The sequence below is a fragment of the Pseudopipra pipra genome, chromosome 1, assembly GCF_036250125.1.
Source record: "Pseudopipra pipra isolate bDixPip1 chromosome 1, bDixPip1.hap1, whole genome shotgun sequence".
Lineage (NCBI taxonomy): Eukaryota > Metazoa > Chordata > Aves > Passeriformes > Pipridae > Pseudopipra > Pseudopipra pipra.
The window spans coordinates 153,900,355-153,919,450 of NC_087549.1; the positions used below are offsets into that span (position 1 = coordinate 153,900,355).

At 45.7% G+C, this 19,096-nt stretch overlaps 1 protein-coding gene across 1 annotated transcript in view; it reads right to left on the reverse strand.

The window, feature by feature from the left end:
* Positions 1–341: 341 nt before the first annotated feature.
* The window catches only part of LOC135405161 (histone H3.v1-like), a 45,273-nt gene continuing 26,518 nt past the window's right edge, over positions 342–19,096 (reverse strand). Inside the window, exon 4 of the mRNA XM_064639869.1 lies at positions 342–5,105. Within this exon, the coding sequence (XP_064495939.1) occupies positions 1,030–1,335 (306 nt within the window). The 5' untranslated portion in view covers positions 1,336–5,105 and the 3' untranslated portion in view covers positions 342–1,029. The remainder of the gene's footprint in view (positions 5,106–19,096) is intronic.

The window sequence follows — 19,096 nt, forward strand, 5'->3', positions numbered from 1 at the left end:
GGTTGTTGACCACCTCAGTGGTCTTTGAAAACAGTTTGGTCCAACAAGCTGGTTCTTAACTGGGGAGGCATTTCTGGGGGAGTTGAATGCTGATCCATCTGCTTTCTTGTCTTAAGGAGGAAAACATGTGCTAGTCAGTCTGTTGAGATATATAAATTTATCCTACATAAATATATAATATATATATAAATATATATGTAAATATATAAAAATATATGTAAATATATAAAAGTATATATAAATATATAAAAATATAAATATATATGAATATATAAATATATAAAAATTATATATAAATATAGATATAAAGTTATCACTTTATATATTTATATATCACTTTATTTATCACTTTATATATTATATATGCACACTGGGCATTACAAGCATAGGTAGTAATATGAATTCAGCTTCAGAGACCTCAGTGTGACAGGTTAGGAGAAGAAAGAGAGAGAGAGAGTGTGTGTGTGATGAGAGGCTGGGCTTGGAAAAATGAAATAACACCCAAAGTGGCAGCGTTGCTTTGCAAACACTTCACTCCGGAGCTTGGAGAAACGTGGAGACTTTTGTTTTAGAGGTGCAGGAATTTGACTGCCTTTCTGTTCAGTTCTGTTCCTTTCCCAAGGAAGGGTTATGCAGTGAAAGGCCCTGGCAGAGCTGCCCGGGATTTTGTCATTAAAGGTCGTCGGTGCCTCCTCTCCCGTCCCTCTCCTCCTCCCCTTTTCCCGCTGCCGGTGGGAGCAGCCCCGAGGCTGTCACAGGAATTGTGAGCAAATGTTGCAGACTCTGCTTTCAGCAGAGGGTTTGCAGGGCTTTTCCAGCCGGGCTTTCCCCTCCAGGCCTTGGGGCTCAGTGGTGGTGGACACAGGAGAGGACTTGGCCCCCCAAAACTATGGGAATTGGTGGTTCCAGTAACCGCTGGCTCCAAGCAAAGACAGAAAGCCAAGGAGGGGAGGCATCAGGGTGAGGAAGGAATTTCCACCACAGCATGATGTTGGCTCTGTGATCCAATACAATCAACATGTGGGGGATTTATTTCTTCTCCTTCTCTTTCTTCTTCTCTTTCTCTTTTTTTTCCTTCTTCTCCTCCTCCTCCTCCTCCTCCTCCTCCTTCTTTTTCTTCTCCTTCTCCTTCTCCTTCTCCTTCTCCTTCTCCTCTTCCTCTTCCTCTTCCTCTTCCTCTTCCTCTTCCTCTTCCTCTTCCTCTTCCTCTTCCTCTTCCTCTTCCTCTTCCTCTTCCTCTTCCTCTTCCTCTTCCTCTTCCTCTTCCTCTTCCTCTTCCTTCTCCTTCTCCTCCTTCTCCCTCTTCCTCTTGTTCATTTTCTTGTTCTTGTTCATTTTCTTGTTGTTTTCCTTCTTCTTCTCCTCCTCCTTCCTTTTTTTTCCTGCCTTGGACAGAACTGGAGGTGGTCACTGTACCACAGAGAGCAAGATCCCTCTGCAGAGCCAAGGAGACTCGGAGCACGAGGCAGCTGAGCTCAGGATGGCTTCAAAAACTCATCCCACTCGTGCAGCAGAGCCAAAAAACATGGATTTAAGAAACATGCAGGATCCCTTTCCTCTAAAGCTGAGGTGCTGGTGGTGGATCCATCCAGAAAAGCTGAGGAGAAGCTGCAGCCTCACACTATTGCTTTAATCTTCCACCAAAAGTGTAGTGGTGGCTTTATAGAACAACCACGTTTGCTTTTCTGCAGGAATATTCACTGGAAGTTTTTCCGGAGAGACAGTTCTGTGTTCAAAATAGGATCAGTATTTTTAAATGTTACTTTTTTTTTAAGAAACGAAACTTTGAGCAGAAGAGCTGTGTCTGCTCCCAGGCTGCGTTTTGCAAACATATGTGTGTGTCTGTGCCTATGCAAATGTGGTATTTTGTGGGATGGAAACGTTCTGTCTCCGTCTTGGGCAGAAAACAGGACGACCAAGTTTCGTGTCATCGTGACTTTTCATCTTTTCAACTGTTTTATGTGACTTAATATCCATTATAATTCCATCAATTATTATTACAGGCTTTACCTATTTCATACCTGCGAGAGCTTTGTCTTTAATCCAGGGCTTTTTTGTGTTCTTTTCCCTCAAAAAAGTCATTTTCAGGTTCTTTTGGTCTTGCCAGCAGTGATTTTCTTTTTGGATATTTTGAAATATTTCAGAAAAGACAAGTTCATATTTTTATGAAGACTCAGAAACTTCTCAGATGCAGACAAGATACACAACATTTTTCTGATCAAAACCTCACTGACAAGTGGGTGTAAATCACTCTACATCATCTAAGAATGTGCATTTTTGCCCCGTGAGCTTTATGTGAACATTGCTGCTGCCAAAACTATGAGCTGTGAGGTCTCTCCAAGCCCCAACAGCAGGAAAAAGTAGAGAAAAGAGGCAGCAGTTGTTTCATTCTACAGAAAAAATATGGAATTAAGATGATATTTAATGGCAGAACTTTAGCAGAGCTGTAGGATCTATGGAGTAATTTTACACAGGGTGTGGGGAAGGAGCAGGGTTGTCACAGGTGGAAATCCTGCTCTCAGTTAAGGGACTAGGAGCAAGATTATTTCTAAATGTGGTTTTGGGATGTAGTGGATTTCTTCTACATTTTGCCATGGAGATATCTCCCAGTTCCCATCCTAAAATATGGGATGTGGAAAAAAGAGCAGTGGAATAAGGTCTCAGGGTCAGTGAGGGACTGTGAGAGTGAAGGACCTGAAAAACTAAACTCCACGTGGTCGTGTCTGAACACTTGAGTGCCTCCTGGGACGTACCATAGTGTGGAAGAAAGGCTCAGGGTCTGTGGCTCTGGAACACTCTGCAGTGTATCCCAAGGAGGAGAAAATCCCCATGGATGGCAGGATTGTGGGGCTGCAACAGGAGATGTGGGGTGGGCTTGGCTGAGTGGTGGAAAAGGCATGAGGAATGTGGTGGGAAGGGAGCAAAGGAGCTCCCAGCCTGTGAGGGAGCTTGGAGGGAGGTGAAGGACATGGACAGTGTAGGGGTGAATGTCTGGGAAAGACACACCAAGGCCTTGGATAATGAACAGAGAATGAGTCAATACAAGAGGGAGCACTCAGGGTGCAATTCGTGCCCAGAAAGAGGCCAACAAAGGCTGATAAAGCCTGAAAAGCTGGAGTCTGTCATGCATTGAAAACCATCTCACTGGTGGGATTCAAGTCAGTCCTACAACCTCTCTGATGTGAGGCTGAACTTGCTGTCCTTCAGCTTCTCTGGGCAGAGGTTACAGATCCCCTGTGATCTCCTGAGATCCTGCAGAAAATAAACCCTTTGTCTTGACCACCAGGTGCAGGAAAAGAGCTCTTAAACAACACCACTGAACACAGAATTTGGGTTGAAAGGGAACTTAAGGACCATCTCATTCCAACCCCTTGCCATGGGCAGGGACACCTTCCACTGGTTTAGGTTCCTCCAAATCCCGTCCAACCAGGTCCTGGAGACTTCCAGGGATGAGGAACAATGAATAAGGAACGATGGTTACTCATTTCACTGACAATTTCTGTCTGAGACATGTTTGCCAGGGTTTTGGAAGAAGATAAAATCCCACCCAACATCTATTATTCCTCTTGGTCCATCACTACTCACGAGAAGAGACTTTGCCCGCGAAATCTCCCATAAAAAAGTGACATTATGGGCCAGATTGGCGAGTGGCATAAATGGAAATCTCCAGGGGAGATGCTGATTCACTCGAAGCCGAGGATGCATCACTCTGTTTTCCGTTTGGAAAGTCAGACAGGGATGTACGGGAAGGCTCAGCCCCGTCTGGAAATGCCATCTGGGGAAGGTGGGGGGCACAGGTGGCCAGAACTCAGTGGGTGATCACAACCACACAGTGATTGCTGAGGGCAAAGGATGGCCTTCCCTCTGCAAGGATCTTCTGTTGAGCTTCGGCACCGCTGCTGTCTCGTGTGTCCCGAGAGGAAAATGACCCTGAAAGAAAACATTCATGGATGCAACTGTTTTTTTTTTGGTCTCTTCAGGTGAACAAAGACCTCCCCGTTTTTCCTCCAAGCCATCCAGCAGCGGTGGAAACTGTGCTTGTTTTTCTGCCCCCCCTTCTCCCCTGGGAGCACTCACAAATCCCGATTTCCCAAACTGATCCCGGCTCACGGCATCGCTAAGCCTGCTGTTCGTGTCAGCACCTGACTGGGAGCTCGGGCAGCCAGAGAGCTTTGCCGTGGTTGCAGGGCTGAGCACACGAGGGGCAGGGGCTCAGCAGTGACAGGGTCCTCCTAGCATCCCCTTCCCTACCCTCTGGCCACTGCTGGTACAGGATTTGCCTCCTTCCCTGCCAGCAGCAGTGCACAGGCTTGCACCGCCCCGCCGGGAGCTACCCCGTAAACAACAACAAAATGAGCTTAGAACCCTTAAGCCTCCAAATGAAATAAGAAGCTAATTTGCCCCATCACCGAGCTTGCCATCTGTAAGAATTAGTCCCAGGGGGAAATGAATAGAGCCATTATTCCTACTGTGCTCTTGGCCGTGTAATTCCTACGCTGGTGAAACAGGAGACAGAGAGAGGAAAAACATAATACTTGTGTGACCAGGCTGCCATTGGCTGAGGGAGGGCCTGTGTGTCCTGGTGGTGAAATGAAGAGTCGGGCAGGCAGCTTAAGGGGTGACAGACTTCAGTGGCCCAACTGCTCCTCAGGCACCGAGTGATTAAAGCAAGGGATAACAGGGCTAGGAGGCAAGTTCAAAGTTCATTTATTGATGGGAATGACTCAAACCACGGAAAATATCGGCCCCTGACTGCAGAGATGTTTGTGCTCCCTCAGAAGATCTCTCGCTCCCTTCATGTGTCTCCTTTTGTTGGAGATGATGTTAAAAGTGAGGCGTGACAGCCCCGTTAACCCTTGCTGCTCGTTCTTGCCAGGGGAGGTTGGATCCTTCCCAGGTGGAAAATGGCCTGATTCCCGTTTTATCCCACGTGAGGATGTGACCTTGGAATTCCTCAGCTGAGCTGGACCCAAGGAGTGAAGTAAAAGGCTCACAAAGATTTTCCAGCCTTAAGCAAATGTGACTTTATCTGAGAGGAATGAACAGGAGCAAGCACAGGGAGCAGGACAGAGATGAGAAGCTCCTGGCCAGGGTGGAAAATGGTCCTGGGGAAAAGAAAAAAAAAAAAGGATGCTGTCACTGAACACAACTGAGTAATTCCTGTCTCCTGGAAAGGTCAATGTTATATCCAGGAGAGCATCTAGGAACTCATCTGCACTCAAACCTTGCCTTTATTCCTTATGTCTGTGTCAAGGAGGTGCATCTACAGTAACTCACAATGTGTCAAATGTCACACAGGAATTCCCAGTGCAGGGATTGTGCCCCCAAACCACTTGGATTTTTCCCTGTCCCGTTCACTATGATGCTTTTTTGGCTTTGCCAGTGAAGGAATAAGTGATTCTGCTCATCCTGATTTGGATTAGAAGCTTCAATTTTGCTTTCAAAATGGAGATTCTCTGAGCCCAGAGGCGAAGGAAAAAAGCATCATGGGGCTGTCACCCTTTCAGCTGAGGAAAGGCTGCTCTGGAAGGAGCGAGGGAGTCAAATTTGAGGACTTAGTAAGTGATTCTACATGATAAGCAGCTTTTCTTGTGCAGCCCAGCACCACTCTGTGCAGGCACTGCTTCCTGCCAACTTTCTGCTGCTGACACGACTTTCATAATTTTTGATTTGTTTTTCTGCCCAGAGGCCCCTTCTCCTGCTCAAAGACAAGAATGTCTCCATTGATGCTGCTGACCTGCCCTACAGCTTTTGTTTGTTCTTTCCCTTGATGTTCCATTTGGCTGTATGGTTTATTCAGAGCTATAACTGGAACTGTCCTTCACCATTCCCTTCCCTTCCCAAACCTTCCCTTCATTTGAATATAATTTTAAAACTGAACACCTCAGTCTCTGAACTAAAGAGGAATCCAGAATTTGCACTGAGAACATGGAATAGGAGCACCAAGCAGGAAATTGTACTGGAAAGGATCCTAAAGATCATCCAGTTCCACCCCCTGCCATGGGCAGGGACACCTTCCACCAGCCCAGGTTGCTCCAACCTGGCCTTGGACACTTCCAGGGATCCAGGGGCAGCCACAGCTTCTCTGGGCAACCTGTGCCAGGGCCTCCCCACCCTTACAGGGAAGAATTCCTTCCCAATATCCCATCTAACCCTGCCCTCTGGCAGTTTGAAGCCATTCTCCCTTTTCCTGTCTCTCCACCCCTTGTCCCCAGTCCCTCTCCAGCTCTCCTGGAGCTCCTTTAGGCCCCGGAAGGGGCTCTCAGCTCTCCCTGGATCCTTCTCTTCTCCAGGTGAATCCCCCCAGCTCTCCAAGCCTGGCTACAGCCCTCAGAGCATCTTTGGCTCCCTCAATTTATTGTGTCACAGCACATTTTGATACTTTCTTTTTAACCTGTGCTGAGGAAGACAATTTGAATCCCAGTGGAAATGGATCTGGCTCCTCAGAAAAGGGCTTTGTAGGTTTGGGTCCAAATGACCTGAGTACTCAAATCTTCCCAAAATCTACCCAAATCTTTTCTTGCTCTAAAGACCAGCAGAAGAGATGCCTTTGATGCTGAAAAGGCTTCTCAGGCATGGTAGGAGGTTCAAAAGGGTTTTCACTCTCCACAGCTGCTCTCCCATGCCTTGGATCTCCATGTCCAAGGGGAGAGGTGCTGCTGTTACCCGTGAACGCTCTGGACTGGGACAGAGCAGATTCCACATCCCCTCCGAGCCCATCAACTCCAACAGTTTTAGCTCCTAAAAAAAAGCAGCCTGAACCAAACTGAACTAATTGCTTATCACGTTGGGAGCTGGCAAAGGGGTGGTTTTTGGGGGGGTTTAGGGGGGGGGGGGTGGTGAAGCCTCTATTTGATGTGGAGAAAGAAAAAGTATTGTGTTACTGACTCAAGAAAAACACTTTGCAGCCAATTTGCACAGTTTGAGCCCGTTGCCATGGCGTTCCGGCAGGAGTGGGAGCCCGCAGGAACTCGCCGTGGGATTTGCGAGCGCCGAAGCCCTGAGGTGTCTCTCTCCATCCACCCCACCAGCTATTAATTGTCCGGGAGAAGCTCGTGAAAAATGGTGAGCCAACAGTTTGCTGGGAAGGGACCAAGGCAAAGCAGGGGTTTCATAAAGGGCAGCCCCGGCCCCGTCGATTCCGTGCTGGCGGGCGGATCCGCACGGATCCACAGGCGGTGGAAAAACGGGGGCTGGATGGATTGCTCGGAGCTGCCATGACGTTACCAACAAGTGTTACCTCCCCACAAACCTGTGACCCAAACTCAGATGTTCCTGCTGGGAATATCCCGGCCCAGGCCATGACGTCAGCCCCGCAGGGCTCCCCGGGAGCGGCGCTGCCTTTTCCGCCCAGCGCTGGATATTCCTGCCTTTCATCTCTTGGAGAGTTCCCAGCACTGCTCGTTCTAGGCATGGAAATCTGGCCTTCCAGCTCCTTAAAGCCAGTTAACACGTCCCATGGAACGCTCGTGTTCACATGGGTGGACAACATCATAGGTCAGGGAAGGCTTGTGTTGCCTCCTCTGCGCCAGCCCGGTGAGGTGATGGTGACCTTCCCAGATCCCTGGGCCTGCTCCAAGGACGTGAGAAGGTCACCATCACTGGGATAATGAGAGGAACAGGAGGTTCACAGAATCCCTGAATATGCTGAGCTGGGAGGGACCCACAAGGATCATCCACTCCAACCCTCAGCCCTGCACAGGAACATCCCCAAGAGTCCCACCCTGTGCCCCAGAGGATCATCCAAACCCTCCTGGAGCTCTGGCAGCCTTGGGGCTGTGCCCACTGCCCTGGGGAGCCTGGGCAGTGCCCAACCACCCTCTGGGGAAGAACCTTTTCCTGAGATCCAACCTGAGCCTGCCCTGGCACAGCTCCAGCCCTTCCCTGGGTGCTGTCCCTGGTCCCCCCAGAGCAGAGCTCAGTCCCTGCCCCTCCTCTGCCCCTCCCCAGACAGTTGGAACAGCAGTGAGGTCTCCCCTCAGTCTCCTCTTCTCCAGCTGAACACACCAAGTGCCCTCAGTGTCCTCACAGGGCTTCAAATCCAGGCCCTTCCCCATCTCTGTTGCCCTCCTTTGGACACTCTCTTGAGGCAAATGAAAGGTAGGTGTGGAGAAATTATCCTGAGATGGAGAAGAAATTCAATTAAAACAGCAGAAATGTCCCCAGAGATGTGACATCAGCAGGGCTGGATTGCCTGTGCTATTCATAATTAAATTGGTCCCAGCAGAATCAGAAGGTCGATGGTGTCAGAGAAAGGGAATCTTGTACCAGCCCATTGGAAAAGTAAAGATCCACATTGAAGAAGTTCTTCCCCTGGTCCACATGATGTTCCCAGGTAGATGGGGTGGGTGCAGGATCAGTCCCCTGCTGAGTGATGGCACATTTTTCTTATCTCAGTCCTCCTTTTGACAAGACAATACCAAATACTCGCTTACGACCCAGCAACCACAGTTAAATTCAAAATTCAAAATTCTTTGTTCTGTCAGGACCTGGATCTCTTTTAATCAACCTCCACAAGCTGCCTGTGGTTGCTGTTATGTCCACATGGAGACACTGTGAACCCCTGTTCCTGACTGATCTCTTGACAACTGTCCTGACTGGAAGTGTTCAAGGCCAGGTTGGGACTGTGTGTCATCCATAAGAACTATGAAAAAGAGGGAGAGCAAGTTTTCACACAGGTAGATAGTGATGGGACAAGGGGGAATGGTTTTAAACTAAAAGAGAAGAGATTTTGATCAGATATGAGGAAGAAATTCTTGGCTGTGAGGGTGGGGAGGTCCTGGCACAGGTTGCCCAGAGAAGCTGTGGCTGCCCCATCCCTGGAAGTGTCCAAGACCAGGTTGGATGGGACTTGGAGCAACCTGGGCTACTGGAAGGTGTCCCTGCCCATGGCAGGGGATGGAATGGGATGATCTTTGAGGTCCCTTCCTATCCAAACCATTCTGTAACTCCAGGATCCTCTGATTCTCAGTGGCAGACGTCTGTACCTCACGGATGAAGAGTGGGTTGTATTTAGGTCACCTATTAAAGTGCCTGAAGTGGATGAAGATGCCCCAGATGGTGTTTCAAGATGTGACAGTGATGAATAATTCAGAGCACCCACTCCCAGAGCTGCAGGGCTCTGTCCCTGTGCCTGGGGAACGAAACAGTCACGACAACACAATTCAGCTCCACGAGTAGGTGGTCGAGACACAATCCCTCCTTCCCTCCACTCACTGGGAGAGGTGCCAGTCTCTGGCAGCCCTGGCTGGTGGGTATTTTGGGTTCTCATCACACTTTCATTACCAGAGTAGGATCCCATCCCTGTGAAGGACACCCCAGAGCCCTTCACAGACACAGATCCCTTGCCCTTGCAGGAAGCTTCTTGGGGTCTCTCCCTGGGCCTGCTGAGGGTGGGGAAGCTCAGCCAGCACAGACAGAAAATCAGCCACCACACAGCCCGTGATTCGGGCCCCCCTCATTATTTTAATGTTGGGTTTGCAGGGAGACAAGCTGGCAGCCTCGAGCCGTGCTTGGCACCGCAGAAGGGTTTAATAATCACCTCGTAAAACTTTTCATCTGGCTTCCCACATCTCTCCCTTTCCCAGATTCCTGCCCTGCCCTGCACTCTCTATCAGGGATGTGGGGTTTGGCATAACACACATCATTGCTGTAGCAACCACCTTCTCCCTTGCTGTTGCTGCTGCAGGTATTTGCAGGTACCATCACAATTTCAGTCTCTCTAATCCAATTTCAGCCAAAATTGCTGGTTTTGGTCTGTCTCTGTGAGTTTCCTCATGCCCATTTTATGGGATTCCTCGCTGTATCCAAGGGTAATGTGGATCTAGGTTTTATATTTGGTCAACAGCACTGGGAGTAGTTCACTGCTGAGGTGGCTCAGGCTGTGCCTTCATAATCTGGACTGTTCCTGGTGGTGATGCTCCAATGAAACCATGAACTTCCCAACCTCTCTTCTTCCAAGGAAGGCATGAGAATTCTGGCCTTGAGCAAAGTGACAGATTTGGAGATGGAAATGCAGATCAACATCAGCCTGGGCTGACCCAAGGTGACTGAAATCATGTCTTTTATGGAATACATGTTCCCTTCCTCGCTGTATCCAGGGGAAAAGGAGAATGTGGATCTTGATTTTATATTTGTTTGGTCGACAGCACAGGGAGTAGTTCAGAGCTGAGATGGCTCAAGTGTCTTCACGATCTTGACTGTTCCTGGTGGTGATGCTCCAATGAAACCTGGAACTTCCCAACCTCTATTCTTCCAAGGAAAGCATGAGAATTCTGGTCTTGAGAAAATGAGATGGAATTGGAGATCAACATCAGCCTGAGTTGACCCAAGGTGACTGAAATCATGTCTTTTATGGAATACAGGTTCCCTTCTCTTCCTCACACTGTTAATGTCAGAGAAGGGCATAAAAATAATCTATTTAAAGCAACAGGACATCTGGAAAATGAACATTTTCTAAAAAAAAAGGGGAGATGGAACTATAGATGTGCAATAATTGACAGTTCTTTACAAAAATTGCAGCTGAGCAGCAGGAGACAAAAGTGCTTGTTTGTCTTGTATCAGATGCTTCCCTTTGGGCCAAAGGGAGGAAATGGAAATTATAACCCTCCTGAAAGCAGCAAAGCATTCCTAGGAAAAAGACATTTATGGAGGGCAGGGAGAGAATGAGATACAGAGAGAATGAGCCCAGAGGAAAAGCAGAGCTCCTGGGAACTGTGGTGAGCACAGCAGGGCAGGTTTCCAGTGTGACCAAGACTAATTCCCCAGGGGAATTTGTCCAAATGGGGCTGTGTGGAATAATTTGCAATCTGGGATGGTGCTGACAGTTCCTGGGCTGAAAACAAAGCTGTGCAGAGAGACTCCTCAGGCCCCTGGGACCACCAAGGGCAGGTGGGGAGGCTTGTTTACAACCAGCTTTATTTCTAATCTCGTTTGGTTTGAGTTTTTCCCAGTTCAACCCCAAATGAGTGGGTAATTCTTTTTCTTGTTCTGGGATTTTGGGGTAGAAACTCCTTTTGGTGGCTTTGGAGAGAAGGAATGGCACAGGACAAAGGTAAATGGGACTTATCCCTCTATGGGCAGTGATGGTTTAAGGTGTTAATCAACCCACAGCCTGATGTCGGGGCTTGAGAACATGTTAAACTGACTTCGGGGCTTCTAGTGATGAACAAGAAATGCTGCAGGTTCCCAGAAAATAAACTCAATTAATTTATTCAGATATTTTTCTTGGCCAGTTAATGGAACAGCCCCATTTTACTCATCCTGAAGTGGATGCTTTGATTATGTGACTTACATCCTAAGACCCTTTTTTTTATTGTCTTTAAGCAGAGCCAAGATTTACAAACTCAGGCAGATTTCTGCACTGTGAACATCTCTATTTTTACTGCTTGGATCCCACTGAGTACAGTTTGACTCCAGAAATATCTGTGTGGATGTTTCTTGGTCCAAATTCTGCAGGTGAGTTTGGCAGCACTGCTTGTGCTGAAGGCAGAGAAGGTGTGCAAGGATTTTGAACACCAGGGAACTCTCTTTGCGCTACATCTCGTCCCTGAAAAAGAAAAATCAGTAGGACGGATCCCAGGTGTGGCATTTTATTTATCAAAGACATTTGGAGTGATGGAATGTGAGTTAAAAGTCACTTTGACCAGGACATTTTGGGTGAATGTTCCCAGTGATGTGCAGAGTGCACCAGGTCTTCCATGGACACACGGTCAGAAGGACACGGGTTTGACCCACTGCCCAGAAGAACAACTCCAGTTCTGCTCCCAGCTCTGGAATAATCTTTGACTGAAACAAAGTTTGCTGCCAACTGATGGAACAGCCCCATTTTTGATGGACAGGGGGGGTTTCACTGAGAGGAATCTCATCCAACCTCTGCCCTGGGCCGACCTTGCTCAGTTTGTGAAATCCGAGAGGATCCCGGCCCTCTGGATCCCAGCGTGTGTCCAAGTGCACTTGAGGAATTCCAGCAGGCAGATAAGCTGGCTAAATGTCTAAGAAGAGCAAAATTTCCTGCTCTGTTATTGTTAAAAACACATCCATAGGATCCTTTTTTATTTATTTATTTATTTTTGTTTTTTAAGAGGTCATTCCGATTTGTTTCCCGCCCGCTTTTCTTTCAAAAGTCAGCGTTCGGCATCTGATACCTTGTGCAATGTATAATCCCCGTGGTCCAAAGAGCTTTAGAGAGCCAGGAAATCCAGAATCTTGGCATGGAGCTGGGGCCCAGCTCCCATAACACACACGGCTGCATGACTTTCCTCTGTTTGCGGTGTCTTTGTGACACCGCGGGACGTGGTGTACTCACAAAATCAGCTGTGGCTTTGAGACCCTGGGAGAGGATCCCCCCCCATCCCTCCCGCCCCCTGCAACTTGTAGGAGCCCCAAAACAAAGAAGGGCTTGTTCTTTCCAAAGAAATCAATGATGCCTGGGAAGAATAAAACCCGGAGTGTTGCCCCCCTCCCTGAGGGGAGGAGAAGTGGTGGCCAAAGGAGTGATTGATTGGCCACAACCCTTTGACACCTGAATTCACCGGTGGCATGTTGGGCACTGGTGGCCTGGGCGGGCACAGGAAGCCCTGGAGCATCAGATTGTGGATTCAGGGATAAATTGTATTTATTGTGCCACTTAGATGCACTCACAGATTCATCTCCTCCGGGCTGAGAAGCTCTTCTACACCTCAGCCTCTGAACAGCTCACTGGGAGAGGAATTATTACAGTTACTGTTCTTTTTATTGGAGGATAATTATTACAGTTACTGCTCTTTACATTGAATTAGGAATTATTACAGTTACTGCTCTTTACATTGGAGGAGAATTATTAAAGTTACTGCTCTTTATATTGAATGAGGAATTATTAGTTACTACTCTTTACACTGGAGGAGGAACTATTACAGTTACTACTCTATATATTGGAGGAGAATTATTAAAGTTACTGTTCTTTATATTGAATGAGGAACTATTACAGTTACTACTCTTTACATTGGAGGAGGAATTATTAAAGTTACTACTCTTTACATTGAATGAGGAATTATTACATTTACTACATGACATTGAATGAGGAACTATTACAGTTACTACTCTTTATGTTGGAGGAGAATTATTAAAGTTACTGCTCTTTACATTGAAGGAGGAATTATTACAGTTACTACATGGCATTGAATGAGGAATTATTACAGTTACTACTCTTTATATTGGAGGAGAATTATTAAAGTTACTGGTCTTTACACTGAATGAGGAATTATTACAGTTACTTCTCTTTACATTGAAGGAGAATTATTAGTTACTACTCTTTACATTGAATGAAATTATTACAGTTACTACACTTGACATTGAATGAGGAATTATTACAGTTACTACACGACATTGAATCTACTCTTTACATTGGAGGAGGAATTATTAAAGCTACTACTCTTTACACTGGCTGAGGAATTATTAAAGTTACTGCTCTTGCCCCTCGGCATTCCCAGATAAAGTCCTCTCCACCTTCTCCTCTCCAGAGTGACCTGAAGCTCAGGATGGGATCCACAGTCACTGCACAGATGATTTCCACATGTAATAACTGCACCACACGTGTAATAACTGCACACCATCACTGAGCAGGGTTGTTTTGTTTTAAGGAGTACAGACATCTTTAATTGCATTTAAATTATGTCCATTAACATCCCCTTCGGAAAGAAGTTGAAATGTTGCAATTAATTGAGCGAATGTTATCTCTTGTTCTAAAGAAGTCATAAAATAAACTGTGAATTTTCAGTGATCTGGTAGGACCAGGTGATGGAAAACAGGATTTTGGAGAGGTGGAAGAACTTCTGGTTCCCATCAGCTGATCCTTGGAAGCTTCTCCTGCAGGAATCTACCTCAGAACAGACCAGTGTGGATACATGTGGAGTCTGCACATGTATTCTTGATGGACTTAGAACATCCCCTTCTTCCTTCATGAGACTCACAGAGCTGGAATCCCACACTGGAGGGACTTTATTTTCACAGTAATTTAAAAAAAAAAAAAATCCTAAATTACTAATTGTGTCTTTCCTCCAGAGAACTTTCTTGTTACCACGTGTGGAGAACACTCACAGGAGCAATAGATGGAAAAAAAGTGAATATTGGTGCATCTTGAGAAGACTCAATTTCATGGTTTTCTAATCAGGAATTCTCACAGATAAATCTTAGCACTCTCTCTCTATATTTCTAACCAAAATTAGAGAATTTTCAATTAGAAAGGAGTTTTAACTGGTATTAAATAAAAATGAAATCAGCAGCTGCCAATCCCTGACAAGAAACTGGTAAGTGATAAGGAAGCAAATCAACGAATGGGAAACAATTTTTCTTCTTTATCCAATTAAAACTAGTGAATTAGAAAGAAAAATTAGAAAGAAAAATAAGTCTAAAATGTTTCCTGTTTTGGAAGAGTTAAAAAGTTATTCTGGAATGGTGAAACTTATTTTTGCTTAAGGTGGAAAACGGCAAAAAGCCAATATTTTTGCAAACGTGCATCTCGGTGTGGGCTGCTGAAAATGAAACACATCCTTGATTCCTGTTGGGAAATGGATCCCAAACGTGAGATTCAGCTCGTGTGGCTGAACTGGTCACGGCAGCTGCTCATCCAAGGGTCATTTGATGCTCTCTGGGGTGGGAAATGTGTCTCCAAAGGGTTTTTTTCCTCCTTCCTGGACGTGCCTGTTTCTTTTTCAGATTAAGAAGAAAGTCAAGAGTGACTTGCTAACATTTAAACTTCCCCTCTAGAGTTCAGGGTTAGTAGTTGTGGTGATTTTCACTAGAAAATAGCATTTTTCTACGAGAAGAAAATCTGGAGAGTAGAAAAGGCAGGGATGTGATGATGAGAAATCAAGATATTGTAGCAAAACAAGTTATTTATACCAACACTATTCAGTTTTCCGGGCAGTGCTGATGAAGAAGTTGGTTATTTCTGGTGATAAATATAATTCTTAGCTGAGGCAGCAAAATAATTTTTGTGTAGGCATTCATTTCTCACACAGAGGTGCTCAGTTTTAATTAAGGTGCCCTGAAGTGTCTCAGACACAGAATCACAGAGCCACGAAGGTTGGAAAGACCTCTGAGATCAGGATCCAGCACCACCACCACGTTCACCACCAAACCATGTCCTCAGAGGTCACATCCACGGGTTTTCTGAGCACTTCCAGGGGTGGTGACTCCACCACAGCCTGAGCCAACATCTGACAACCCTTCCCTTGCCCACTTAGGCCCAGCTTTAATTTTTTAATTGTCTGTAGGGTCTTTTAACTTTGTGGTCCCTCAGTCTTCAAGGAGAGGGTACAAAGGCCACGAGGAATCCAAGAGGTGGAAAATTTGACTGCTTTAAAGAGCCCCAGCTTGGCCTTTTAACACCAGTTTTGTTGGTTTACATGTTCAGGAGAGCTGAGCCTCATGTTCCACAACTTAACACTCTGAGATAAGGACAGACAAAAATGGGATGATCCCATATTTCACCTGGAAAACCCCAAGCAGCACATGAGCAGGCTGTGCATGTGCAGTGATCCCAAGATAACCAGGATACAGGACCCATGACTGCATTACCTGCACAGAAAGCTCAGCCCTTTCATGATGTGTCAGGTTCTGGGCATCCAAATCATCCAGGCTCTGTTAACCTTCCTTTTCCAGGGAAGCAGAGCTGGGGCTTGTTTGTGCCAGGGATGGACATTCTTTAGCTGCTGGTCAAGTGACAAGTGCTGGTTGAATGGTCAAGGTTTAATTTTCTGCTCAATGAAATTTTGGGGTAGCAAAAAAAAAAAAAAGACGTTTTTATGGGGAGTGGAGCTGTCAGAGCCTTAAAAAATGGACTTATCAGGAGTGGAATGGATGAGACAGAGGAGTAAACACCTTCCCCAGCTGTATAACTGCTGTGTGGGATGAGGGTTATGGATTCTGAGCCACCTTCATCCCTGTTGTGGATCGTTTTTCAGGACATTTTTCAGGACCTGTGACGAGGCGACTCCGTCAGCAACGCTGGAATTAGTGGGAGCTGCAGGAAGAAGGGATGAATGTGCCTCAGCTCAACCACAAGTCATTGGTGACATTCCTCCAGAGGAACACGGGAACCAGCCCGTGGCATCCAGTGCTCTGCTCTCACAAGGCAACCTGATACCCATCATCAGTTTATTAAAGCTGCATCTTAGAAATGCGCTCACATAGTGGGGAGAATTCCTCCCATTCCGGGAATCACTGGGTAAAGTTTCTAGTCTGAGTTAAGAAAGGTCAGGTTAGATGATCATTGGGTGTCTGCTGCCTTCAATGCCTCAAAATCTCAGCAGGGATTTAGGAGGAGCCAACACATTTTCACTTGGAAGTTGGGATTTAAACAGAGGTTTGGTAACGTGCTCCTCTCTCTTTCTCTCTCTTTCCTCTGCATATCAGCTAATCAGCATCAGGACTGAAATATTTCTGTCCTTCCCCTCATTTTGCCCCATTCCTCATTTCTCCTCCTTCTGTCTTTTAGAGCTGTAGCAGCAAAAAAACCCTCAAAACTAAAGCCTCAGTCCCACCAGGGAAAACAGCTCAACTTCCCCACTCTACCCTTTCCCTGTCCCCAAACCCACTCCTGACACCACCTGAACACAATATATTTCATTATGCAGATAAATGTAATGTTTATTAGTAATTCCAGGCACAGTCTGGACCACACCACTATCCTGTGGAGGCACAGAAACCATGGAAAAGCCGGGCAAGGGTTGGGAGTGATGGCACTTCTTTTCTTGTCCTTTCAAAACCAGAAGGGCCTTGAAGGTGCTTTGCTATCTCTCTGTTGAAAATGGAATCTGGCTATGGAAAACATGGATAAAAATTCCATTGGGCTCAATTAATGAAGAACTGGAAGCTTCACAGGTACCTGCATGGATTGAGAGAAGGCAAAACTGCTCCAGCTCCATTTGTGTGGTTCAGCAAAGTCAGGGACACGTCTGGGGACATAAATCTGGGATATTCATAAGGCTTGTGGAATTCTCATTGATAGGATAAATGCTAAGCTGTCCCTGCTGAAAACCAAGGGCCTTTAAAAGAGCGGGTTTCCACTTTTTTCTCTGAAATAAACCAAATTTGTAGCTCGTGCTCACACTGGGGAAAAAAAGAAAAATGAATAGCTCCAGTTTGATGCCAGTGACAGCACTGAGCATCTTGGCAAAGGCTCGTGGAAAAAAGCCAACACCTTTAAAAATAATGGCAACAACAAAAACCAGTGCAAGATTCCAATTAAATTGCTGTGCCACTGGGCGAGAGTAATTCACTGGCCAAGAGCTACTGGGGATTTATGGAGCAACTGGTTGGTCTCTGATTTATTCAGCAGATCAGCCACAGTCACTGTGAGTGAACACCACGTTCTTTGCTTGCCCTCAAGTTAAATTATTATTGAGGTCAGCAGAGGTATAATGATCCAGGCCAAGAGGGATTCTGGCACAGCAGTTCCTAGTACTACAGCTACATTTTCCATGATTTTTCATTTTTTTTTTTTTTTTTAAACAGAGAGTTTCAAAAAGAAAATGCTCCTTTCCCTGAAAAAAAAAGCGATGATTCAGCAGATTAGAGGCAGGCAGATAAAAAGGCAGATAATGTGGTTGGAATAAGGAATGTCAGCTTTGGTTGACAGAAATTGGAACATTTTTCCCTGTCTTAAATCAGCCAGGTTTTGTCAGCGTGACACGAACACGAGGAGCTGACACTGAGGAGCTGTTTATCATGGAAGACAAGGACACTCCAGCTCTTTCCTTGCTCTGGGTTTTCAGGTGAAGAAATTAAAAATTCAGCCTCCAATTTCCTGCCACAGGTACCTTTTCCTCCTTTTCCCTGCTCAGAAATATCCTGAAAAGAAAGGACAAAGAAATTCATGTTCCTTTTGTCCAAGTCTGGTGCCAGGACTGCAATTCCAAATCCTCGGGACTTGTGTGGGAATTGAATCCAGCTCTCCTGCTTTTTTTCGGTGGCATATCCAAAGATTCTGCTCTGGCACACCAGGATCTCCTCTCCCAGTCAGTCCCTGTCCCTAAATGTCCCCAAATGTCACTGGTTCATCAGGCAGGGTGTGAGTCCACGCCTTGGATCAACCCCTCCCAGGGATTTGTCCAGAGGAACAACAACACTCCAGACATCAGAGGAGCCAAGACATGACTCCTGGTTCATCCAGGAAGATGTTTGTGGAAGTAGGAAGCACTGGGAATAAATTGTAGTAATATCATTTTTTATTTAGGTATCTGAAAGATTTGACCCACTCAAAAGTTCTCCCTTAGAGGGATCATTTAATTATTCACAGGCATGAGCTGGTCCTGGACATGTGACATAACTAAATTTTGGGGTATAACTAAATTTTGGTGTGTAACTAAATTTTGGGGTGTAACTAAATTTTGATGTGTAACTAAATTTTGGGGTGTGGTTCCCTAGAGGTAAAGCTGAATTTTTGTGCTTTTCTCTGGATTTTTGGAGATGGAGGAACAGAGGATGATCAAACACCCTGTGTTTGGCTTTACCCCTCTTTTACACGTCCAAGCCTGACATATTCACCCTAAAACTGTGCAATCAGTGAATCCCATGAACTTAAAAACCTGTTTTAGGTTTTAATTTCCCTTCTCTGAGTCTTAAATTGGATTTGGATGTCTGATTTCTGGGCATATAAAACCAGGGCAGACGAATCCCAGCCTGTATTCCCAATATGTATGTGGGATTAGCAAGGTAATGAAATGTGCCATCCTGCTTTTTGTCTTCCTCCCTGGTGGATTTTTTTCCCTGTTCTTCAGCACGATTTTGCAACAAATAGTTGTTACTGTTGGCAGAAGGAAGGGGGAGGAAAAACTTATTTTAGTAACAATTTTATAGCCTTGTTAGCATTGCTATTAAAATGTTCTGCAAGTAGATATCGAGGTGTTCGGCTTCCTGAAATTTGGATTTACTGAAACTTTGTAGCTGAAAATAATTTGATGAGGTGAAATTAATTGCCATATTTATTTAAAAACAAAAACCAGAACAACAAAAACAACAAAACAACAAATAAAACCCCCCCAAACCACACAAACAAAATGCACCTAAAAACCAACCAAAAAAACCCAAAAGAAAAACAAAACAAAATGAACTA